The sequence below is a fragment of the Rattus norvegicus genome, chromosome 5 (assembly GCF_036323735.1).
Source record: "Rattus norvegicus strain BN/NHsdMcwi chromosome 5, GRCr8, whole genome shotgun sequence".
Lineage (NCBI taxonomy): Eukaryota > Metazoa > Chordata > Mammalia > Rodentia > Muridae > Rattus > Rattus norvegicus.
The window spans coordinates 129,986,439-130,013,169 of record NC_086023.1 but is presented as its reverse complement, the minus strand read 5'-3'; the positions used below and the strand labels follow the sequence as shown (position 1 = coordinate 130,013,169).

At 40.0% G+C, this 26,731-nt stretch overlaps 1 protein-coding gene across 3 annotated transcripts in view; it reads right to left on the bottom strand.

Annotated features, from left to right (window-relative positions):
- The window catches only part of Faf1 (Fas associated factor 1), a 363,928-nt gene that overhangs the window by 5,435 nt on the left and 331,762 nt on the right, over positions 1 to 26,731 (bottom strand). For all 3 annotated transcript variants that reach the window (NM_130406.2, XM_063287104.1, XM_039109189.2), the window contains one exon: positions 23,300 to 23,515. In NM_130406.2, the coding sequence (NP_569090.2) occupies positions 23,300 to 23,515 (216 nt within the window). The remainder of the gene's footprint in view (positions 1 to 23,299; positions 23,516 to 26,731) is intronic.

Sequence of the window (26,731 nt, the reverse complement as noted above, 5' to 3'; positions counted from 1 at the left end):
AGGCAGGTAAGACTGAAGATTACCTTCCTCTTCCAGTAGAATCATAGCATTTACCTCACTATGAAAGCCACTAGTAGGGATGAAGCTTCCAGTTGAGGACCAGCTGGATTTCTCCATGTTCTGTGACCCAAGTACATGATTAGAAGAGATTTTTTTTTTTAAATATCATTAAAAGGAAATGTTACCTCAATGGGGTGTTGGATATGCTAAGCATTCTATTTTGATTACTACACCATCTTTGCATGTATCAAAAAAATTACACTCTATTCTATAATTTGTAAATGAGGGAAAACTAGGGGAATGCAGGATACCAAGCTTCTCCCCAGTAGCTAGCTAGTGGCCTTATTGTGAAAATACTCTACAGTGCTCTCAGACTCATTCTAAGGGCATGGAGAATGTAGGAGGGCTCTCCTGGTAGGGAGTAAAGTTAAGTCTATGTTTCCTAGTAAAGAGCGGAGGACAAGAGAACTGTGTACAAGGAAATGGTGCTGCTATTACTGTAGGGGCAGAGATGAACTGTGCTGGCCCTGAGTCTCTCAAGTCTGACAAGTAGAAGGCAAGGCAGATGTGTTTGATGAGGCTCCAGTATAGAGAGCCAGGATGGTGAGGTAAAGATCATGGAAAGCAGAACTCTTCAGAGAAGCAACAGGTATTAATGCAGCTAATAATGATCGCTGCTTTTCTTCTTCCTCCTTCTGGTATTTACCTTCTTGTCCTCAATCATCATCACAGCAGCAAGCATCACTTAGTGAGCATCTCCTGTGAGTTGGGTTCACAAAGCCTGCATTCTAGATTTATATGTAGTCTCTTAACTAGCCCTCAAGATGGTCTTGTGAAGTCAGTATTAGTACCAGTACTTGTAGATTGGGTCACCAAGGCTACTTCATCCACTGTTGTAGAGACCAACTTATGAACAGACAGACTTGGGAGGGAAGAGGGAAGTCTGTTGCATTTAGATACATCTAAATACAGGCATATTTATAGATGTTGGTAAGAACTAACGTTTTCCAGGCATTTATTCAAACCAGGCAATCAATGACATACATACTCTGCATTTATAAAACTGATTTTTATAATAATCCTCCAATGTTGGCAGGATGATTATCCTTATTTTATGAGTAATTAAGTTACAGGGCAAATTGTCTAAACTATTAAAGCTATTAAGGGCAGATCATCAATCAAGGGAACTTAGCTTTGGAATCTACTGAGTTACCAGACTATATAGCTAGAGATATTGAGTATCTATATGGAGAAAGAAGTTGAAGGAGGTGACCCAGAGTTTCTTTTTAATCAAGTTTCTAGGATACAAGATCTTCACTTTAAGAATCGCAAAGGGACAAAGGTCATTAAAAAAAAAGGTCCAGAAATGTTTATAAAATACAAATACAAAAACCCAATCTGAGTTTGTCTTTTGCCATTTACTTGGGACTTTACTGAATTATTGACTCTCTAAATCAACAGAGAATGAACACTTTGGGATTCCTTGTGGGAGGAGGGGTGTTTTCAAATAAGAGGTACAGTTTGACTTTATAGTTAGAAGAGGGATGTAAACCATCCTGACATTTTCTTTACTGAACCTGGGAAACATGAATGGGTATATTCTCTCATTCAAACACCATTTTTAGCAAACTGACTCTGTAAAATGTTTATGTTAGCACAGATGGGACATGTTGTCTGCCAAACAGAGCTTTGCTTTGCTATATCAATTTTCTCAGCGATTTGAAATTTTATATGCATTTCCCCCCTATGACCTCCCTTGGCTTCATTCAGTTCCTGTTCTAAAATTAATACTCTGTTGTGAAAATGTAAACTAACATGACAGTCTCATCTTGCCATACTGGAGATCTCAAGAATGTTAGGCTGAGAAAAATGCCTTAACTACCCAACATCCCAGGCCTTCACTTCACAGGTGAGTGTTGTTGTAAAAATATAAAAATAAAAAAAGTATCGGTTGTCTTTTATCCCGCTTGGTCCGCGCCGTGGTGCCCCAAGATATCTGCTAGATATCTTGGCGGAAACACATCCCAGCCGCGCACTTTCCTACACTCAAACCCTCACATAAAAGAACACACAACACAATAATCTTAGATTCAATTGATAAGATATAATTGCCCACTTAAACATACAAAGCCCGGTACCATCCATCCCTTGAGAACATTAATAACAACCGTAAATACACAGAGCAGAATCTTAACATCACCTGCCATCTTGTCCTGCCACTGCTTCTCTCCCCTCTCTCCTCCTCTCTCTTCTCTTCCTTCAAACTTCTCTCCCGCCCATCCTTCCTTCTCCTCTAATGACAGGCCTCCTTCTATCCTGTACCTGCCCCTCACCTGTACTTTACAAATTCAATGGGGAAAAGGTTCTGATCAAGTCACCTGATTCCTGAGTATGTGACTAGGCAGCTGTCCTAGGGGCAGTGGAATTAGCATCAAAATACAGATAACTTTAGGGCAAACCACAACAGGTGAGCAACTTGAGACTCATAAGACAAGTGACTTATGCCAGGGGAAATGGATGATTAAGAGTAGACACTGCATGCTATTTCAGGGTTTCTGACTTTTTTTTTTGAGATAGGGTTTCAACCTATGTTGCTCTTTACTTCTTGGCATTTTCTAAGTGCTACACACTATGCTAATTATCTCCATATTATCTAATTAAGCAATTATCATAATTCTTTAAGTACTCCTCTTATTCTATTTTATGGACAGGGAAAAATGATATTTTTATTTATATTAAAATGTCCTCAAAAATTGGCATCTTGTCAGGGATGCCTTGGTAACCTTTCTTGGCCTTGGTGTTCCTAGTGGTGGCTTTGGTCACTACACTATTAAGTGACAGTGTTAATGGGAAAGCCCAGAGGTATGAGACGGGATCCTAACAAGGGTAAGGTAAGAGGAGGAGATGTTCTTTAGTCTAAAGACAGGAGTAAATCAAAGTATGCAGACAAAGCATTAAAAAAAAACCCAACACCCCCCAAACCAAACCTAAAAACAACAACAACAACACCACCACCAACAAAAACCCAACACCAAAGCATAGTTAGGTCTTCTCTCCCTGAGATTAGTTCCTCATTTGATCTGAAGGCACAATTTCAAGTAAACTAGTGGAAATTCTGTGTTACAGAGTAGTTTATAAGCTTGGGGTCCATAGAAGCATACACCATAAGTAAGTTCACAGATGAAGCTTCTGTTGTAGGCTTAGATTTTTTTAAAAAACATACTTTTAATAAGGGTTCTCAAACGCTTCGACCCCCCTTCTGGCCCACTGTCCATAGGTAGGGGAGAAAATATGGTAAATAGGACAAGGGGATGTGGACCTGTTTAAAAGTAGTTCCTTGGGGACTTCCAATCTGTTGTCAAGATACCAACAGTGCAGTTCAATAAGACCAGGACAGCAAACGGAATTAGCAGCAACAGCACATCTAACAAAAAAAGCCCAGTCCTCTGCCACCAAATAAGCACAAGTCAGCGGCAACGACCAGGACCAGCTGAGATGTCAAGAGAAATTCTCTGCTACACCTATCTCAAGAAAATGAAGATCAGCAAAGAGACCAAAGGAATGTTGCGAAGCTAGCTATGCAAGCATGGCACTCACTGTCCACTGAGTCCTGTTTATACTTTCTCCAAACATAGTGTCTTCCCATGGGTCTTGTCTCAGCATAACACCAAGTCTGTCTTAGAAAAACATCACATGAATCTAGACCACCTGACATATCCAAAACCTTCCATTTCATTCTGTAGTGCAGAATAGATCTAGTGCAGATTATCTCCAGAGGCATGCCTAGGTTACAGATGTGGTAAGTACTGGTCTCTTCACCCATTGGGGACTGCCTGAAGCCCCAGGGCTGGATTGATTTTGAGCCAGCTCAAGGTAGTATGGTTACTTCATTGAGTATGTAGTGGTTTGAAAGAGGTAGGGAAACACTGTTCTAGGGGACGAGCCTCTCTTTAGAGGCCAATACCACGCCAGACAGCCAGGTCTTCCTAAGAGGTCTCTAGGATGTCACTGATTAGACTGGATCACAACACTAGTGACTGTGGCACTGAGAAACATGGAAAAGATACCTGCATACTGGTTAGGTTTAGAACTGTGAGCTTAAAAAAGCCTTCTGAGAAATCCTAATCATTGCTTGCCCCAGAATCTCACCATTAGGCACAGATTAAGAAACAAGTAGATTTTTAGATCCTGGCATTGCATCTTTTGCACAAGTCATAATCTCTTGTGAGAGGAGACACACATTCCTTATCTGTAAGATGGTGGTGACAGCACTGTCCAACACCCCAGTGGTCTTTCAATAAACCATGTCCACATTTCTATATGGAAGAGAGTTGCACAAAAACTCCCATCCTGTCACTCTTCTACTGATAGTTTTTAAGCAATTTCTTACTAAAACTGGGTCATCCTTTTCTGCTCAGCCTTTCATTTTCCCATTTTGTAAATGGGTGTTGGTCTGACATTGGGGCTTTAATGGTAGGCATAGCTAGGAAGGCAGTTTGGAGATAAACTATAAATTTATAGGTAGCATAAACTTCAGAAAAATACTTTCCCCTGGCTGCAGAGAGGTCATTTAGTGATGTGCTCAATGCGTCTTCAGCAGCAGAGTGGCTAGAGAGAGACTGAGCAGTTTGCATGCATTTTAATACCCAAGTAGGGCCATGCAAGCCAGTGTGTTCTGCACACAAGCACCACTCAAGAGCCGGAGCTTTGAACAGGAGTTAAAAGAGTTGAGTCCCTAACGACATACAAAAGACTTGCTGGTGTGATTTATTCTGATGTATTTACTTATCCAATTACCAAAACAGCAGGAGATCATTAAAATTTCTAGTTACCAGATGCAGCACGTTCAATATCTTAAATGTTACCAAGGCTTTCTCTGAGCTATTTTGATATTACACTTCATCTGCCCAAAGCTTATGAAACTGGAAGGCAAGAACCATGAACAGTGCAGGAACATCCTTTGAAGGCTGGTCTAGAAGGTCTGTAGAATACTAGACCTCCCAAATTCCTGGACTTAAAGAAAAGTACTATGATGAGAACTGAAAATATTTGGGAAGAGAACTCAGCCAAGCCCTTCTTATCTTCAAGCTTCTGTCTGTCTTGTTAAGGATGCTGACACTGTTGTCCTACTTTAGAGAACAGCTATAAGTACCATCACAGTGTGCTTTCCCTCGGACATCACACACATGTCTTGTGGGGAAGACAAAGCAACTTAAGGTGCCTTGTGCATTCTATGCTGTTAATAAAGAAAGTAGCATGCAGAGTAGGTATCAAACTAGAGAAGATTACGGAGTGCTGAAAACAGAAAGCAAGCTCACATCAGTATTTCAGAGTATACAGCAAAGAGATACATTAATCAATGACATGCAGACTTATGCTTTTTGAAGGGGTGATGGTATCTTGGTCCTACCACTTTTTATTATTCTGATCTTCAAATATTATTACCTCACCGTCTTATGATCCAGGCACTTAGAGTTGTTTGCTATTGACCAAATATTCATTGGGTTTTCCTCCTTAGAATCTTGGGCTACATTGTTTCCTCTATCTAGATTATCTTTCCTGTCTAATTTCACACATTCTAACCTATATATCCCTTAAGATCAACTTAAAAGGCACCTCTTCTACAAAACCAGGCCCACAACAGAGCCTAAATCCCCTTTTCTTTTTCTGGAACAGAGCTAATCACACCAGCTTCCAGTCTTATTGATTAGGCCACAGGTTAGTGACAAAGCAGCCACATACATTCATTGTTGTTTCTTTCATTATCTACTACAGTGCTCTGCATGTGACCAAGCCACAGCTGCCGAGCCAATACCTGTCTTTTACCTGTAGATTCTCCAAATAAGGTTGGTGCCAAAGTCAGCTGGCAGATACAAGGTTAGGGTTTGTTGTAGAATATAGGCACTGGCAATACCAACAATGTTCTTTGTTCAAACAGCACTCTTACACCTTAATGGGTGAGGAACTCTGAAGGATGCAGCTCAGAGGATGTTTCACTGTATCAGTTCCAGAAATGTTTGTGAAAGACCAATAATGGAATGACTGGGCCAAGTTTCTCCACTCTTCCCCAGGGCCTCACCAATCCAAAGCAATGGGATTTGGAGAAGCCTGCACCTACGCCTACTTCCACTCACCTCACACCCTCAGCAGGCAGAGCTTCCTGGGATGCCACTGGGAGCACTGGGAGTTGACTCCAACAGGGCCCTTTGCTCTGGATGGTCTGCCCTAGCCTCAGCCAGTGTCCACACACGGGAGCTAATAAGAAGTCTGCATCCGTTGCCCTTTTAAGAAGGGACAGCGTTTTCCCTTCTCTGTTTAAACTGTCGGAATTGGCTAATTAGGAGGATTTTTAAAACCTTAACACTCTAAACAGAGAAAACTGGTTCTGAATTATTAAGCAACATTTTCAATGCATTTGAATAACCTTAAATGACTTAGCTGCTACCTGATCCTAAGCTCTGGCTCAGATAAATAAATGTGAAATACTGTCAAAGCCTCAGCTTATAAGAGCCTCCAGCTACAGTAAATAGAAGCTTAAGTCTCCATAAACTGTCAGGGAGGGAAATATTCTCATATAAAGGAGAGAAGATGATCTTAAGGCTGGGAAGACCAGGAAGCCAGTGGTTTTGTTATACTTCTCAGAAGATGGCTGCTAATAGACTAAGTATTATTAATATCCTGGTTTTTAAAACTCTTTTTAATCTATTTAATTAGACTTACATAGTATCAGAGTCTAAAGAAGATTTGAAAAGAACATATTTAAATCTGTATTTCAGAGGAGGAAAATATGACCTAGAAAAGTTCGTGGTTTGTTTGAGATCAGACAAGTGGCTGGAAGAATAAACATTTTGTCTTGAGATGCCTGCTCCCAGCTTAGTCCCCTTTCCCAAAGCACATATTCAGATGCCCTGCCAGAGATGTCAGAATCAGAGGCTGACAAGTGCCATTTAAAAGACACTTGAAAGCTTTCACTAGATGGGGTCATTTACAGCTCCAAATACACCATGGTTTTTCTCTACGGGCCTGAGAGTTCTACTTTCATGGCTATACATCAAGTAGGCGAATGGAGAGAGGGAAAGAACTAGGAATAAATGAGGGTGGATGTTACTATATTATAGTTCCCAATTAATCTAACCTCAAGCCATGAGGGCATCATGAGCTCACAAATTTGTTCGGTGATTCAGAAAAGACAAACCCAAACAATAACAGCAGATGCTATTGTTGCTTTAGTGTTTATGATCTTTTTTGGTTTTGTTTTATCTTTCAAGACAGGGTTTCTTTGTAATGCTAGCTGTCTTGGAACTTACTTTGTACACCAGGCTTGCCTTAAACTCACATAGATTCACCTGCCTCTGTCTCCAAGTGCTGGGATTAAAGGCTTACACCATCACCACCCGGCTTAGTGTATATGATATTTAAGAAACTTGGTAGACAATGGATTATAGCAGCAAATAAGGTATCTGCCTTAAGCAATGTCTAGAGCAACACTTAGACAAGAAAAATGCTCACTGCAGTTCAAAGCTCATTACAGCTCACGGTGGTAAGGGTACAATAGGAAGAAGACCCAGAGGGAATATAAGGAAGATGAATGCTTCTCTCCTAGAGGATCACCATATTTATCTTCCTTGTTCTAGTCTAATATCTAGTCATTTGTTACAATCTAATTAGCTAGTGTTCTTAGATATTTATTATATATTAAATCAGTTACATGTTCACTACATGTCATGTAACTTGCTAGGGAATAATGGTCAATTAGATATAATTCCAAGTAACTTCAACTTTGATATGTATCTTTTTTTTTGTTTAAAAATTCACACCTTCAGCTTGTAGCTGACTGTAAGCTTAAGATTACCATTTCCGCCTTCAGTGTCTTAGTTCTAGGCTTTCTCTGTGTCTTAGTCTCTCAACTAGAAGAGTCTTTTGTAGCTTTCCACAGTCTAAAAGGCATGCATGCAGTGTTGCTCACACAAGGCCTCCTAGAAAGCATGTGTGAAGGTATTCTGACCTAAGACTTCATAGAAAGCATGTACAAAGGCCTGTTCACACAAGGCCTCAGAGAAGTCATGTATGAAGGACTACTAATGTTAGTCCTTATAAAAGGCATGTGTGAAGGTCACACAAAGCATCATAGAAGGCCAACTATAAAAGTGAAATAAACTTGGAAAGAGCAAGATGACATTCATGCCTGAGACTCAGGCATTAAACCCAAGATATGAGGTCCAGATGTGGGGTAAGGTGCAGGGTGTAGCTTAGGTAAAGTACTTTGAGGCTGGGGCTAGAGCTGCAGTGAGGCCAGAGGATTTGGCATGTGCTAGTGCACTCTGGAACTGTAGCACTGAATTTGAAAGTTGCAGTGAGTATCTAGGAAAGGCTAATCTGAGCATACATATGCTGGCAGCTGTTTGTGTTTACAGTGGTATTATTATAAACACTTTAAGTGAGTAGAGTATCTGCAGAGACACTTGTAATACTGAGCAAAGAACTAGTGATTTTTTATTTATGGCTCAAGAATCAGACTGAATTACATGTACGGCCTTCAAATTTTATTTATTTCTGATAACAGCAATTTTGAATGCTACACTATTTCACAAACACCTTACAAAATTAAGTTCTGAGGCAGAGTAAACAATTTTGGAAAGGTTTAAATACATCAACATACTTATACATAATCCGTAATAGCCACTCCACTTAATGTTCAGCATAATATGAGGAGATGATGTGGATTTGGGAATCAAATACAGGTATTAGTGTTGTGCAACCTGGAGAAAGTTTAGCTCTCTAAGCTTCTATGTCTTTGTCTATAAAATAAAGGCAACACCTTTTAGATAACTAATAAATCTGAAGAACCTGGTGGGTAACAGGTATACACCAAGTCACTGTATTTTAAAGGAGTCTGAAGGGACGAAGGCAGACTTCCATGGCTCAGCACTCTGCTTGGCTTTCCTGAAAGAGTTATCTTTACCTTCTGGATCCTTTGCAGTCTTTGCATGGCATAAGATTTTTTTTTGTTTTTTGTTGTTTTTTTTTCCCCACCTCATACACCCATGATTCCCTCCATCAGTGGTTCTGTGGGTTGGTAAGATCCTTTCTTCCTGTCAACTTTACCAAAGCAGTAGAGGTGCAGTGACCATTTCTTTTATTTTTAATTTTTTTATTGGATATTTTTTATTTACATTTCAAATGTATCTCATTTCCCGGTTTCCCATCCATAAACCCACTATCCCCTCTCCCTCCCTGTATGAGGGTGTTCCCCTACCCAACCACCCACCCCTTCCTGCCTCCCTGCCCTGATATTCCCCTACACTGATGGGGCGAAGGCAGGGGCCAGACTTGGCAGGACCAAGAGCTTTTCCTCCCACTGGTGCCCAACAAGGCCACCCTCTGCTACATATGCAGCTGGAGCCATGGGTCTGTCCATGTGCATTCTTTGGGTGGTGGTTTAGTCCCTGGAAGCTCTGATTGGTTGGTATTGTTGTTTTTATGGGGTTGCAAGCTCCTTCAGCTCCCTCAAGGCTTTCTGTAACTCCTCCAATGGGGATCCCATTCTCAGTTCAATGCTTGGCTGCTAGCATTTGCCTCTGAATTTGTCATGCTCTGTTAGAGCCTCTCAGGAGACAGCTCTATCAGGCTCCTGTCAGCATGCACTTCTTGGCATCAGCAATATTGTCTGGGTTGGTGACTGTATGTATATGGGCTGGATCTCCATGTGGGGCAGGCTCTGAATGGCCATTCATTCAGTCTCTGCTCCAAACTGTCGCCCTATATGTCTCCTACTATGAATATTTTTGCTCCCCCTTTTAAGGACTGAAGCACCTGCACTTTGGTCATCCTTCTTCTTGAGCTTCATGTGGTCTGTGGATTGTATCTTGGGTAATTCTAGCTTTTGGCCTAATATCCACTTATCAGTGAGTGCATACCTTCTGTATTTTTTTGGGATTGGGTTACCCCACTCAGAAATTAGAAAAATGACACCCTTCATAATAGTCACAAATAACATAAAATAACTCAGTGTGACTCTAACCAAGCAAGTGAAAGACCTGTATGACAAGAACTTTTAGTCTCTGAAGAAAGAAATTGAAGATCTCAGAAGATGGAAAGATCTTCCATGCTCATGGATTGGCAGGATTATTATTGTAAAAATGGCCATCTTGCCCAAAGTGATCTACAGATTCAATGCATTCACCATCAAAATTCTAACTCAATTCTTCATAGAGTTTGAAAGAGCAATTTGCAAATTCACTTAGAATAACAAAATACTCAGGATAGCCAAAACTATCCTCAACAATAAAAGAACTTCTGAGGGAATCACCATCCCTGACCACAAGCTGCATTACAGAACAATAGTGATAAAAACTGTATGGTATTGGTACAAAGACAGGTAGGTAGATCAATGGAATAGAACTGAAGACCCAGAAATGAACCCACACACCTATGGTCACTTGATCTTTGACAAAAGAACCAAAACCATCCAGTGGAAAAAAGATAGCATTTTCAACAAATGGTGCTGGTTCAACTGGAGGTCAGCATGTAGAAGAATGCAGATCGATCCATTCTTATCGCCCTGTACAAAGCTCAAGTCAAAGTGGATCAAGGACTTCCACATAAAACCAGATACACTCAAACTAATAGAAGAAAAAGTGGGGAAGAGCCTCAAACACATGGGCACTGGAGAAAATTTTCTGAACAGAACACCAATGGCTTATGCTCTAAGACCAAGAATCAACAAATAAATGGGACTTCATAAAATTGAAAAGCTTCTGTAAGGCAAAGGACACTGCCATTAGGACAAAATGGCAACCAACAGATTGGGAAAAGATCTTTACCAACTCTACATCTGATAGAGGGCTAATATCCAATATTAGCCCAAAGAACTCAGGAAGTTAGACTTCGGAGAGTCAAATAACCCTATTAAAAAATGGAGTTCAGAGCTAAACAAAGAATTTTCAACTGAGGAATGCCATATGGCTGAGAAGTACCTAAAGAAATGTTCAACATCCTTAATCCTCGGGGAAATGCAAATCAAAACAACCCTGAGATTCCACCTCATACTAGTCAGAATGGCTAAGATAAAAAACTCAGGTGACAACAGATGCTGGTGAGGATGTAGAGAAAGAGGAACACTCCTCCATTGTTGGTGGGATTGCAGACTGGTATAACCACTTTGGAAATCAGTCTGTCAGGTTCCTGAGAAAATTGGAAATAGTACTACCTGAGGATCCAGCTATACCACTCCTGGGCATATATATAAAAGATACCCCAACATATAACAAGGACCCATGCTCCACCACATTCATAGCAGCCTTATTTATAATACCCAGAAGCTGGAAAGAACTCAGATACCCTTCAATAGAGGAAAAGATACAGAAAATGTAAGGAGAGTGAGCTACATAGAACTAAATTAATTTATTCAAGATCAAAAATCGAGGAGATAGCAGAAATATCGTTTGAGCAGGCACTCTAGTCCTGTAATCACTACCAGCACTGTTTCTTTGGCTTTATCAACTTTTAATATGTTCTGCTCCTTCACAGGGATACCTCTGGTGCTGGTCTAGCCTCACTGTTTAAACCTTTAATTCTGAGAAGCACCATGTAAACTTCCTGCTCCTCAGACTCAACACATCTGAAGTGAGCTTGCCTTCCCATATGTCTCATGAGCTCTCCTGAGGTAGGACTATTTTCCTTTTCTAGCCATTCATAATGAGACCCTCAGAATCACCCTGACAATTGCTTCTTTCCATCCTCTCTTGATGTAACAAAACAGATACCCATTCACATAATCTTCCTCTTGACCCTGCTGCCTACTTTTTATTTTCATTGCTGCCATCTTTGTGGCCTCCCCCTTCCATTATCTTGTCTAAGACATAAGACAAGGTTAAGGATCCATTGCTTGATAATAAAGTGACCAGGAGGGCTAGGATACATCTCAGTAGTAGAGTACCTGCCCAGAGTGCTTGAGGCCCTAAATTCAATCTCCAGTATTATAAGGAGAAGAAAAAGGAGAAGGAGAAGAAAGAAAGAGGGAGGAGAAGAAAAGGAGGAAGAAAGGGAGGAAGAAGAGGAAAAGGAAGAAGGGGAAAATGAAGAAGAGTAAGAGTAAGAAGGAGAAGGAGGAGAAGGATGAGGAAGAGGAAGAAGAAGAGGAAGAAGAAGAAGAGGAGGAGGAAGAGGAAGAAGAAGAGGAGAAGGAGGAAGAAGGGGAGGAGGAGGAGGAGAAGGAGATGTGATTAGAGGCTTATAGAAAGGTAGTTTCATATTCCACTAGGTGTAATGACTTGAGTGTTTACTAACTCAGGGAGTCACTGTTCTCTGGTAGGCTTGTGTAAGCTCTGTACTGGAAATGTGGCCATGAACACAGCTCATACAGCTCAGCAGCCCTGGCACACACCTTTAATCCCTTCACTCTGGAGGCAGAGGCAGGTAAATCTCTGAGTTGGAGGCCAGTGGAGTGAGTTCTAATACCAAAAGCAAGCTTATACAGAGCTGTCCCCAAAGTACTCAGACATTAGTAAAAATATCTGCAAAGAAACAAGCTTGACATGTTTGACAGGAAAAATACCATAAGACAGTTTTCTAGGAAATGTTTCCAACCATGAGAAACCCACTGGATTGGTAAATTGGATGACATATCAAATTCTAGACACCTGTACTTGAACACTACTTCTAATCTTTTGTTATTATGCATGTAAAGCACATTTTGGTATTTTTATTTGAAAGAGCTAATATAAAATATTAAAATAGTTAATACTGGACAAAGAATCTTTGTCAAAGTAAGGGAGATTGCCAGTTACCATGCTCAGACTCTCCCTGTTAAGTGCTATGCACATGTACATATGAAGAAACTTTATGTGCATCTTCAGTTTGCACAATGCTCTGAAGAAGCTAAAGTTTCTCTCATTTTACCAAGAAATGACCCCAAATTTATTTAGTCTACAATACCAGAAGAACTGAGGAGGCACTCAGGAGACAGAGGCAGGTGGATCTCTGTAAGCTTTGACACCGTTGGTGGGAACGTAAATTAGTCTTCTGACACGGTGATCTCACCAGTGGAGATACAGCCAATGAAAATAAAGTCAGTATGCCTAAGAGACGCCTGCACTCCATGTTCACTGCAGCACATTACAATAGCTAAAGCCCTGAAGCAGCCTCTGTGTTCATCAACTGAAGCCATGGCACACATTCAGTGGAGCACTATTCAGCTATAAACAGAAATCCTGTCATCTGTGACAATGTGGGTAGAGCTGGAGACCACTCTTAAATGATGAAGCCAGGCACAGAAAGACAAATACTGGAAGATCTCATTCATCCACATGTAGAATTGGGGGGTGGGAGTGGGAGAAGGATCCCACAAGCTGAGAGTGGAATAATGGTTTCCAGGGAAGAGGGGGTGGATAAATGTTGATCAACAAAGAGTTAAACAGAAGCAAGAAGGTCTTGGAGTGCTACTGTACGGTGGAGAGCTATAGAGAATCATAATGTAGTACACATTTTAAGATGTTACAAGGGTTGGGGATATGGCTCAGTGGTAGAGCGCTTGCCTAGCAACCACAAGGCCCTGGGTTTGGTCCCCAGCTCCGAAAAAAAGAAAAAAAAAAAAAAAAGATGTTACAAGAAAGGTTTTGGCACAGAGAAACAATGTTTGCAGAGACAGAGTTGGTTAACCTAATTTAAAATCACAATATATACAGGTATGGAAATATTCCATAAGGCTGACAAGGAGATGTCTTGATTTCCTTTACTTAAGAAGTTGTATTTGTGTTTGAGTGGGTGGAGCATGTGGTGAGAAAGCCAGTGAGAAGAAAGATGGCTTGAAAGTGTGAAAAATTCTGTATGGCTTGCTCAGAATTTTAATCCTTTTCCTAAAGGCCAGGGTACCTGGCAGTCCACGAGCTGCGTGCAGCTGAAGATAGCTATAAATGTAGCCAAATACAAAATCGAAAACTTAGACATTATGAGATCTTTTTTGATTTCATGCTTCTCAAAGATGAGAAATTATTATATTAATAATGTCAACTTGCTACAACCTGGAAGGAATGCCTCAATTGAGAAATTATCTAGCTTCACTGGCCTGTGGATATGTTTGTGATGGGTTGCCTTGGTTATTAATTGATGTAGGAAGAACTAGCCACTAAAATGACAGAATTGGCCTTGGTAACTCTATGATCTTTAAAAAAATCAAATACTAAGATTCCAATGGCCAGGCAGTGGTGGTGCACGCCTTTAATCCCAACACTCGGAGGCAGAGGCAGGTAGATCTTTATGAGTTCGAGCCTGGTCTACAGAGCAAGTTCTAGGGCAGCCAGAACTGTTACATGGAGAAACCCTATCTTGAAAAATCAACAGTAACAATAACTACAACAGAGAGAGAGAGAGAGAGTGAGAGAGAGAGAGAGAGAGAGAGAGAGAGAGAGAGAGAGAGAGATTGATTGATTCCAGTGACACATTCAGAGCACTTGGATATTTTTAACACAAATATCTATCATTGCTGGGCTCCAGTGTCACACTCCTGTAACCCTAGCAGTAGGGAGGCTGAGGTGGGGATTACTGGGTGTGTGCTGTTAGTTTGGACTATATGATGAGTTCAAGGCAATTATTGTCTACACCGTGAGATCCTGCCTCAAAATATATCCTTGTTCTGAAGAATTCATTGTCCTTTTAAACCTTTGAAAGCTGTAAGCCCGTCATACACATACTACCTCCATTTACTCATCTCCTTTTGCCATTTTTCTTTCAAAGGCAATAAAGTGGAAGTTCAGTAGAGCTAAGAAAACTGCCCAGTGTTAACAGCAACCATGTGCGAGTGAGATTCCGATCCTAGTCTAATTACCATCACATCTTTACCTCCATGATACCTGTTTCCTCTCACTAGACATCCTGGACATGGTTCGGGTCCATTCATGTCCTCTGTGATGCCTTCCCTTACTATTAAAGAACCTGGGTCTCTGTCACAGCAGTAAGTCTGCTGGCAGTATGGGACTACTTTTAGAAAAATGACTTAACAGGAGGATCTCTGTGAGTTCAAGGCCAGCCTGGTTTACCGAGTGAGTTTCAAGTCAGCCAGGGCTACAGAGATCTAAAACCAAAATCCAAAATAACCAACAAAACAAAACAAAAAGCAAGAAACAAAAAACAAACCAAAAACCCCAAAACAGAAATTTGACCTAAACAAAAAACAGCCCTTTATCAAAATGATTCCTCATACACTGCTGTTTTTTATTATTTGAGAAAACTGAGTCCTGAGCATTAAAAACTGGAGGTTTTATTTACAACTATGTAACTTTTTACATGTGTCTTTTGAAGTTTTCTAATTATCACTTTGGTTAAATGAATATTATCTCTCAATGACCCGTGATCCTATCTTAATCAAGAGGTTTAAACCTTTGAAATCTCTGACAAATGTTCCTAAATCAAAACCTAAGTCTTTTGACCTCATACTAATTTTGGGATATTTCAAAGGGCGTTGGAACATCTCAAAGTATCTGTAGAACTAATGAGATTTTTAAAAATGTTAACTACATGGAAAACACTGTCAATTAACAATGATATTTAACCCATGACAGATATCTTTGCATAGATTTGTTATTATTGTCTTCTAAAAGTTGAAGTGCCAAGAAGTCTGAAATATAATCAGTCAACATTTCAGTTATCATACTAAAATGTTACATGCTATAGAAACAAAAATGCAGGCTTACGGTAACTTAAGATTACACCATTGGTCTAGATAAGTTCCAGAACTAATAAAAAAACCTGAGAGCTGTGAAAGTTCTAAAGACCAAGCAGAATGGAATTAGCTACATAAGACTTAGTGAACTAATAAAGAAAGAACTAAGGATTTTTACAGCCTTAAAATAAATCTCGAAACACTGCCTTTAAAAAAGCATTGTTTTCTAGACTTTTGTTTTGTGCATGTGTATATGACCTTTGTGGGGAGGGGCAGAGGGCAACCTTGGTTCCTGTCCTAGTTTTATTCCCTGTACTGTGATTAAATTCCATGACCAAAAGCAACTTGGGAAGGAAAAAGTTGATTTCATCTGATAGCTTACAGTCCATAATGAAGGAAAGTCAGGGCAAGAATTCAGAGCAGGAACTAAGCAGAAGCCATGGAGACATGCTGCTTACAGGCTTGCTCTCCTTGCCTGCTCAGCCTGCTTTTTTTCACAACCAAGGACCACCTGCCTAGAGCTGATTCTACCCACACTGAGCTGGGCCCTCCCACATCAAACATTATTTAAGAAATGCTTGCCTCCAACAGGTCAGTCTGTTCTTCAACAAACCCAGCACAGTTTTTCAGGAACTATTTACCTTGTTTTCTGAGACAGGTTCTCTCATTGGCCTGGAGCTTGCCCAGTAGGTGAGGCCAGCACAGGAAGCCCAGGGGTCCACCTGTCCTTGCTTATCAGTGGTAGGATTGCAAGCAGGCACCATCATGCTGGCTGTTATATGGGTTTTAGGGACTGAATTCATTCCCTCCCTCCCGTTGGCTTGCAGGGCAAGCACTTTACTAACTACTGAGCTACTTCCCTAGCTCTGTTTTCTACATTTACTAAAATATTTTTCTTCTTCTTAAGCTTTCTAAAACTACAGCAAATTTGTTTAAAAAAAAAAAAAACTTTTGTGAACGAAATGGAAATACTTGCTTTCTCTCCTACCTAATCCCTCAAAATTCAGAAATTACTTGAGAGTACTTTAGTGAAATATAGTTGTTTCTGTAAATTTAATCAGAAACTGCTCCTTTTATCACAGGATACAACTGGATACACTGGTTATGTTATCAAGCTTTGACTAGAACACTGTATTTGAGACTCTGATGCACAGCACAGAGTGCTGTGATCTATATGCACAGCACACAAACTTTAACATGTGTTTTGGTTTGATTTTCCAGGTTTAAAAAACTTTTGGCTCAAGACTCAAGAATTTCAGCAAAGGGGTCTGGATAGATGGCCCTTTAAGAGTACTGGTTGCTCTTCCAAGGGACCTAGGTTCAATTCCCAGTACCTGTAAGGTGGTTTAAGACTTCAATTCCAGGGGATCTGATGCCTTTTTTTGGCCTCCATGGGCACCAGGCATGCATGTGGTACTCATAAACATACAATAAATAATATTTTAAAAATTTCAGGAAAGGAAATAAAAGCCTACGGGGTCAAATGCTATTTAAGTGCTTATGTAAATATTCAGGTCAAGTTGGATGAGACCAGACTAATTTTGCATGCAAATTAGTCTTACTTTGAGTATCTTAGGTGCATGTGGGAGGTAGGAGTGATGGTGGTGAGAAAACAATACAGTTCAAAAGGAAATTATACTACACTGTTACTTGTCTTGTGAGCCTACATCCTGGACTGGGTGCTGAATTATTCTAGTTTCCTCCAGCACCTGGCTATAACTCTTTAAGGAAAGAATTACAGTATTCTTGAAACTCTATAAGGTGAGTTGAGACAACTTGAATACATGTCAAAGTACAAGACTCTTGCTTGTTGAATGGGATAAAAAGAGTCCAGCAAACTGCTCATCTATAACCAGAGATATTCAAACTGCAAAACAAAAGAAGTTGAGAAACTCATGCTGTCAGTTTTACTCAGGACATTATAATTTCATACTCATTAGTATCTGCAGGTAATTTGATGGAGTGTGAGGTCTATTATGTTAAATCCAAATCTTTACCTGACTTAAGGAATCTTTTACTTTTACTTCACATAGAGAGTAACTTCAGTAAGATCCCTAAAATAATGATTTGGTTGTACACTGTAGGTCTCTACACTGACCTACACAGGGCCTGACACTGGACTCATTCGTTCTTATATGTCCTATGATTTAACACAGTCATGAATTACCAGACAACAGAATTGTGAACGGGGAAAATCTACTAGTTCTTGTTGCACATCACTTGTTATATAGAATTGATTACAAAAGTACTTGATTAAATATGAGTATATTCTTCATCCAGCTCAATCTTAAATTTATTCAGTTCTATTTGGTTTGATTCACGGGGCCTTTTGGTAAGGTGCATATTAAAAGTTTTTGGTATTATTTCCCATATAGCCACAACACTCATCTCCCTGGCATACTTTATTCTCTCTAAAGTTTTAAAGGTTTGCATGTGGCCATCCACTTCACAACAAATGGTCCATCTTGGAATGAGATGACAAAAATTCAAAGAAATGTGTGAGTACATGTTGAGAAGAGAAGTGCCAAGTGCCCATGACTGAGAGTCATGTTAATATCCTAAAGCATTTGTCATGCTCTTATATAGAGGAGGCCGAAGCAAAGATGGTAACTGTGAAACAATACTGCTAAGCCAAAGTTACTGGAGGACACTAAGCTCCTATGGAGCATGATAAATGAAAGTGAAGTCACTTATGCTACATGACCCACAATCAAACTAATCTTTAAGGTGACAAACAGATCCCCGAACAGAAGCTTTCCTGGCATCCCAATCTAGCTGAGTCTGGATAAGGATGCACTGTCTGCTTTAACCCTGACAAAGAAGTAACATAGTTATTAAGCAGTTTCCTGACTCTCCCTCCTAATTATCCCGTTTTCCCATTCTACCTTTAGGAAACTCACAGTTGTGTTAGGTTTAGTGGAAGCTTACATTCTATTGTAGAATAGAGGCTGAGCCACTTTATGAATCACAAAAGCTCTTTACACTTATAAGAAAGTTTGTTGTAATTTTGCCTTTTATAGCAAGTGGGACATAGGTCCCTAGAACTTGCTTGTCATTCCTCAACCTCCTTTTCTAGAATCATCTTCTAATCATTGTAAAAATAGAAAATAGCTTTCTACTTGTAGGAAAAATAAGAGTGGACCATAGAAGAAAAATAGAGAAGACAGGATGAGGGATAAAGCAATAAGGAAGAATAGAGAGGAAGGGAAGGAAATGGCAAATGTAAAATAGAAATTGAAAGGAGAACGGGGAGGAAGGAAAGAGAAAGGAAGATGTGGGAAGATCCTAAGTGGGACAGAAAAGGAAGGCCGCATGTTACTGACAACCTTACACCATATAGCATGAGAAAGAAAGTCTAAAAAAGGCTCTCTGTGCTATTACAGATGCAGAGGGAAACTATGGTCAGTGTCGTCATTCACCTTTTAGGACTCAGTCACAGAACAATGCCAAAAAAGAGGCAAATGGGCCAGTGCAGTTTGTGCCCCTAATGGTATAGCACACTGACTCAAGCTCTGGAAGGAAATACTATTCTATCTCCTGGTGACTTTTACTAACAAAATGCAAACAAAACCCACTCTAAAACCATTTTGACAATCAGCTTTTCTGGGGAAGGCCTGTGCCTGCTGCTACTTTGGTTATCCCACAGTGCTCAGTTCAGTGAAGTATAATAGCCAGCAGACATTCAGCAAATAGTGGGACAGCTGGGAAATCTTAATATGATGTAATGTTTTCATTGTTGGGGGAGACGGGCACAGAAGAGCATTTAATAGATCCTTTGGTGAGAAACCAGCCTTTGCTTTGTGGAAAAAGGCTCAAGACACAATAAGACTCCTATAGTTAAGTCTTATATTATTTGTTATTAAAGAGGCAAGGACTTAAGATGTGCTTTTTAACAGTCTTTAGTTTGGCTGTAATTTGAGATGACTTTTACAAATTAGATCCTAATCCTTGTAGACTCAGATGGCTATTATAGAGAGCTTTGTAAAAACACTAGTCATTCGACTTGAAAGAGCATTCAGAGAGGGATGAAGTGCCATTAACTGTCAGCCCATCTATGACTCTAGAGGCCCAGAGTCCTGGGCTTTCTGACTTTAGGACTGGAATCTGGGTGGGCCTAAGGCATCTGTTCTGAATTGGAATAGGATTTCTAGCTCACTAAGGAACGAGAGATTTAGAAGAGCCTGAGGTTATCAACATTTGACAAGAGTTACCAAAAGTTCATGTATGAGGCACAGTTGAAGGAACTGTAGCAGAGGGATGTGGCTGTGATATGGACTGTCTCTTTAAGTCATCATTGAACAATGACAAGTACTATTAAGGAGAGAATGCATAAGCCGCAATAGTAGACAGCGTGGAAGAAGGAGGGCTTCACAAAGGTTGATATGTGAACTTGGCATTAAAACCTGACCTCTCATAGGTGAGGGGAGGGCGAATATTGAAGGAGACATTAAGAGAGTATATAAAGCATAGAGGCATAAGAGTGACTGTGCCTTGAGTGAATCATGAGCAGTCTCCTATCTCCTGCTGGTGGAAATCAGGCTGGACATGTAGTAAGGGACTAGACTGCTAAGTTTTCAACTCCCCCAAGGGGACTTGTACTATGTACTAGGGTAGCAGAAACTGCTTCAGAATCTTAAGCAAGGAAGGACATGGTCAACAGGGCTTTGGAAATTGGCAGTTAATTTCAGGTTGACTAAATGTCTCTAGGTCAATATTTTCCCCTAAGAAACTGGACCAAACTTGATAAAAATTGGTCTTGTAATAAGGACTTGGATCTGAAACAAAATTAGGTTTAAGTAAGACACTGAGAAGTAAATCATTGAACAGCCTTCTCTGATAATGAAAAACGAGAGTGTATGATATAGCTAGATTAGAAGTACATTTTCTGTTAAGACTAAGAGGTGGGCTCTCCACTTAAGGCTGGCCCATATTAACAACAGCCTGCACTTGCAGCACTTAAAGCCTTGGACAGACAGTTCAAGACATGCAGGCAGCAGGCCAATGAACCCCCTGTTTCTTTTAACAGTAATGTTTCAGTCAGTCTTGTGGGGGAGAAGGCCTGTTACTGCTAAAGAGAAAATTTAGTTTCTTTTAAAAATAAATCCTTTCAGCGGCTGGAGAGACAGTTTAGCAGTTAAGGGTACTGGCTGTTCTTCCTAAGGGTAAGGGTTCAATTTCCAGCACTCATCTGGTAGTTCTCTGATCCAATGCCCTTTCCTGGCCTCAGTGGGCACTGAATACATGTGGTGCAGACATACATGCAGGTAAAACATCCATAAGATATAAAAATAAATAAATCTCAAATCCTGTGAAAACTAACTTCAAAATTTAATTTCAGCTGGGTGTAGTGGCTCATACTTTTAATCCTAGCACTTGAGAGGTGGAGGCAATGGATTTCTGTGAGTTCAAGGCCAGTCTGGTATACAGAGTGAGTTTCAGGAGATCCAGAGCTACACAGAGTTCTTGTCTCAAAACCAACCAAACAAAATTAATTTCAAAGAAACAGAAGTGTATTTTAAAGTCCAGGATGGTCCCTGTACTGGTGGTCCTCTAGTCTCTGCACCTACTGATGAGACTTAAAGAATCAGGAAAAAGTGATTTCTATTCAAAATGTGCAATTTCTAAGACTGAGGAGTTCACCACAGAATGTAAAGTATGATCGTGAAACCTTTGACAGTAGCTTCTTCACCAACATCTGGCTGTGTGGTACAAACATATGCAGGCGTGGTTGTGTCCATCATAAATGAAGGAGAAGAGATTGGAGCAGGAGTTGAGTGAGCAGTGAGAGAAGGGAGGACTAATGGCTACCACTTAATGTCTACCCTGGTTTCCTGAGCTTATTAGACATAAGAGGCAGGACCTTCATCTTATCCACCTAAAAATACACCATTGGTTTCTGACTCTATCCTGCAAAACTGACTATTAATGTGAAGGGTTTGGACAATATGCTCTGGCCAAACTCTTGACTCTAGTATGTTAAATAGAGTCACATCAGAACAAAAAATTAAGATTTACCATGTATCTTAGTTGATACAAGTTGAGAGTTGAGCGAGTCTCATTCTACGTAAAGCAGGGACACTGGTCAAAGGAGTAGTTCTTGCTCTTTCTTCCTGTCTTTCTCTTTTTGTTTTTTTCTGTGTCATTATGGCCGTCCTAGAACTCACTCTATAGACTAGACTGGCTTTAAACTTGGTGATCCCCCTGTCTCTACCTCCCTAGTGCTGCGATTAAAGGAATGTGCCAACAGGACTTAGCAGTTCTTGCTATTTCTGAAGACAGGAAGTCCCACACTTCAGCCATGAGATGCTTCTTTCCTAGGTAAGGCTTTCTTAAATGAGAGCCACGTCTGCCTCCTTTAACTTCCTTACATAAAGGCTCTGTAATTCTCTGAGAATTTCACATGGTGTATTTTGATCATATTCACCCCCCCCCCCAATCATTCCCAGAGCCACTTCCCCTTCCTGTCCAACTTTGTGCATCTGCTCCATCTGCCCCACTAAAGTCATCAAGTCCTGCTTGTGCTGCTCACATACTCTTAGTTGTGTGGCCCACAGATTCGTGCCTTTATCAGAGCAGTTACATGTCTGTAGTAGATGGTGATTACAGAGACCCTCAACTGGTGAAGGTACAGGAAATAAGTCTGCTGAACACCTCCTCTTTCACCTCACTGGTCCCAGGTCTGTGCACAAAACCTTACAAAACCTCAGAATCTTTAGGTCATGGCAAGCCTTTAGAAGCTGAAGACAGTCTCAGTGTTGCAAAGGTCTTTCCTTCTCCAGAAAACATTTCCTCAAAAGACATACTCCCCTGTCTCCTCTTTCCTATTAGCCCTGGACTGCTTGAACATGAAGCTTAAGAATTCTCTCAGGGTTAGTTAATTTGAGTGTAGGGTTGAAAAGGATCATTTAGTTAGCCAGACTTACACCTCTAAAAATGCAGTGATCTTTTCTGTTGGCAGTCATAATACAATGCTAGTATATATTTACCTTAATTCGATTAAGAGGTATGAACTTCTATATATTTTCATAAAATACTACTTTGTCCACAGTTTCAGTATTTAAGTTACTAATAAATATGGTATATAGTAAAGGATTAAATAAATACACAGTCTGAGAGTTCTGTCCATAGAGATGATAGGCAACATTTTCTGTACACAACCACACCACTTAATCATCTGTGAATCTACCTAACTGTACATTTCTACTTTAGCCCAGAATAGTATAAAATTATTAACTATCTTGCAATAATATACACTATGACTACAGACATTCATGCTCAAGGTTAGTAATATAATCCGATCACAGAGTAATAATGCATTCTTAGTGAAACTGTAATTGTGTTAACTCTACTCCAATAATTAAGCTGTTAAGCACAATTCTTCGCATGCCCTGAGGTACACAAAGATGAGACCTTAGGAAAGCTTGTTAGGCTAGTTATACACCTAGAAAGTAGTGACAGAAGAAAGATCTAAGATCTAATTTTTAACACAGGCTTCTGAGCACATCTGCTGGCCTGAGAAACCCAACCTCCAAAACCCAAGGAGAGAAATCAAGGACTGTGGGAATTTTACAGTGGCCCAGGGCTTCCTTTTTCTGGACCCCATGAGCTGAAAGCATTCTTTGAGGCAGGAAGGGAACTTACGTCTCTCCTAGGAAAGGTGCTCAGTAACTTGAACTCATCCCAAGGAAATCCCTTGGAAGCCACAAAATCAAAGACAATCTGGAGCTTATTGCTGGCCAGGAAACGGCGTTCCAGGAACTCGCCACTGGGGGTTCGAATCCGAAGCTTGCTAACAGGCTCCGCATTTTCCTCCTCTGGCTCTGGAGGCAGGGCTTGTTCTAAGGAGAGTCTGATGGCCTAGGAAGATAAAATTAGGTGTTAAAAGGGGAATAAATGGACTTATGGAGAATGGGTGGGGAAGAAAAAAATGATTAAAAAATTGAAAAATGACATGAGTGCTTATATCTATTAATTAAAAGCATTTCAAATTTTAAAATGTATTTATTTTGTGTGTTATCTATGTACATGTGTGGGTAACTGAGAGCATATGGTATGTATGTAGATGCCAGAGGACAACGTGCGGGAGTCAATTCTCTTCACCATGCGTTCTGGAGATTGAACTCAAGTCCTGAAGCTTGATGGCAAGCATCTTTACTCGCTGGCAAAGATCTCGCCTGCCCCCATTTAAACTGTGTGCACAACGTGCACTTCAGTGGCAGTAAGTACATTCACAGTCTTGTGTAGCTGTTACTGTCTAAGACTTTCTCCTCATCCTAAATAATCTCTAGTAATTCTATGCATGTCTTTAGAAAAGTCTGTATTTTAATTGTTTTATATGCAAACTGCTATTATGTTATTTTTGTTTAGCCATAATTTTATTAAGTAGCATACATAAGAAAAAGTGCCTAAATATTGTATATTTGATACACTTCTAGAACATTAACATATCTATAAAACTTGCACCTGATCAAGTGTCTCAGATCATGCCCTTTTCCTAGGAGCTCCCTGTCTTCAAACTCCATCACTATTCTGACTTCAAACAGCCAGTTTTAAAAACCATTAATCTGAGCCAGTGAGGTGGCTCAGTAGGTAAAGATACTTGCTGACACCAAGCTTTGTGACCTGAGTTCAATCCCTGGAATGTACATTGTAGAGGAAGAGCACTGACTTCTCTGAGTTGTCTTCTGACTTCCAAATGTGCCACCTAAACAAATAACTACATTAAAAAAGTTTTAACATCATTAGGAATATAGGCTTTCTGTTATGACAGAGAGAAGGGAATACTGGCTATTAGGCAAATGACAGCCTTTCTAATTACACATGTAAGAGAAAAGCTAGAACACTTGCCTAGCATACACAAAGACCCGAGTTTGAGTCCCAAACTCACAACATCTTCTTGGTAGTCCTTATATAAAACACAGCAGTATTAGAAACGTACTTAGAGGTGATACCTGGTCAGCCCTTAGTTGGTGGCAAGTGCCTCATGTTGAACATAACACTGTGAACAACCGAGGACAGTTGCTACCATTGTTCTTGAAATTACTTCCTTTACATACTTCAAATTAGAACTGACTCAGTGCCTTCTGGTTTTCTCCTGCTTTCTCTTTAACGCACCTGTCTGCTTGCTTTCTATTTTAACATTTCCCTGTGCAGTAACAGATGCTACATTATTGTCTGAGTGCAAGTGACTATACTAGAGAATAAACAACAGTAGCCCATTAGTCTATTCACTGCAGACAATATCTGCTCCTCAATGTAAGCAGTCTCCACAGCGTTTCTGTGAATGAAAGCAAACCTCATATCTCACACTAGTGGGCCATTGGGGAAACCAATAAAGAGACATTAGGAAACCAAGATGAGACTACTGCATTGTTTCACTGGCAAAAGGATAAAAAATACAGCAGTTGTTCAGTCTCAAACAAACTAAATGTAAAGGACTTGTGTAAGCAAACATGCTTTAAAACAATGACACAAAGGACACCTAAACTCAAACAACCATTGTAAACAGCACTGTTAAACTTCATTTGGTTTGCTCAATAAATATAGTTTGTTATTTGCATTATTTTAGGTTTGTGATAAAGCTGGTCTTCTGAGTTCAAAATATCTTATTTAAAGCATTTCATCTGAACAATGAGAAATAGGGACATTTTATAAAGTAAAATTAGGCACTGAGAACAGATCCCCATAAAAGGCTGTTTCTACACAATTTCACTTTTATTTTTTTAAGAAACAGAAAATAGCAGCGGTGAGGCACACCTTTAATCCCAGCACTTGGGAGGCAAAAGCAGGAAGATGTCTGAGTTTGAGGTCAGCTTGGTCTACAGAGTGAGTTCCAGGACAGCCAGGGCTGCACAGAGATATCCCGTTTCAACAAACAGGAAACAGAAAAATATATTTTTACCAAATACTGGCTTAACACACACACACACACACACACACACACACACACACACACACGCATAAAAATGTGTGCACATTATACTCTAGGCTTCTTTTGGTAAAGATGTAGCAAATAACCATTTACAATGTTAAACAGTATAAAGCTAACATCAATTCCATGAATCCTTCCTGATTATTTCCTTTATTAGGCACTGTTTTAGAACAGGAAAAGAACAACAACAACAACAACAGCAACAACAACAACAACAACAACAACGACAACAAAGCACAAACAGTTTCTGCTCAAATGGATGTTAGTACTCTAGCTGGGTAAAATAAAGACCATGGCAAAAATGCATAAAGGAAAATGTATACTCAATTACATATAAAATATGGAGAGTGGGAATACTGGAAGAATGAAAGAAGAGCATAATTTCCAACACTGTAAGCCAGTAAGAAAATTTAGGTGAGAATATCAGAGGGAGGAGTCATGGTGAACATCCCGGCTCTGGGACTGGTGTGCTGAAGACCAGCACCGCTGCCAATGTGACTGGAGCAGAATGAATAAGAGGGGTCAGCAGTTAGAGAGAAAAGAAAGGGTGCATTTACAATGTATTCAGCTTGAAAAGGCAATTTAATGAATTTTCTCCAGCTTTGAAATTGATATAATTTATAGACAATAAGCCTGTCATGTTTATGTATGTATATATATGTACCTAACCCAGGACTTTGTACTTCTAAGGCAGACACCCTAACACTGATCTATATCCCCAAGGCACAGAATTTTTAATTTCGATGAGGTCTTATTAGAATTTTTGTAAAGATCAAAAAAAAAAAAGTTATGCCTTTTGTCTAAGCATGTTATATGCATGTGAGTGTAGTTGCTCACAGAGGCCAGAAGAGGGCATCAGATCCTCTACAGGCTGGACTTAACAGTACTTGAGAACTGCCCACCATGGGTCCTGGGAACTGAAATTGAATCCTCTAGAATACCAGATTTGTTGTTGTTTTTTTTTTTTTTTTCCTTTTTCTTTTTTCTTTTTTTGGGTATTTTTCATTTACATTTCAAATGTTATTCCTTTTCCCGGTTTCCTGGACATAAGCTGCCATCCCCCCTCCCCTTCTATAAGGATGCTCCCCTCCCCATCCACCCCCCCTTCCCTCCACTCCCTGACATTCTTTTACACTGGGGGT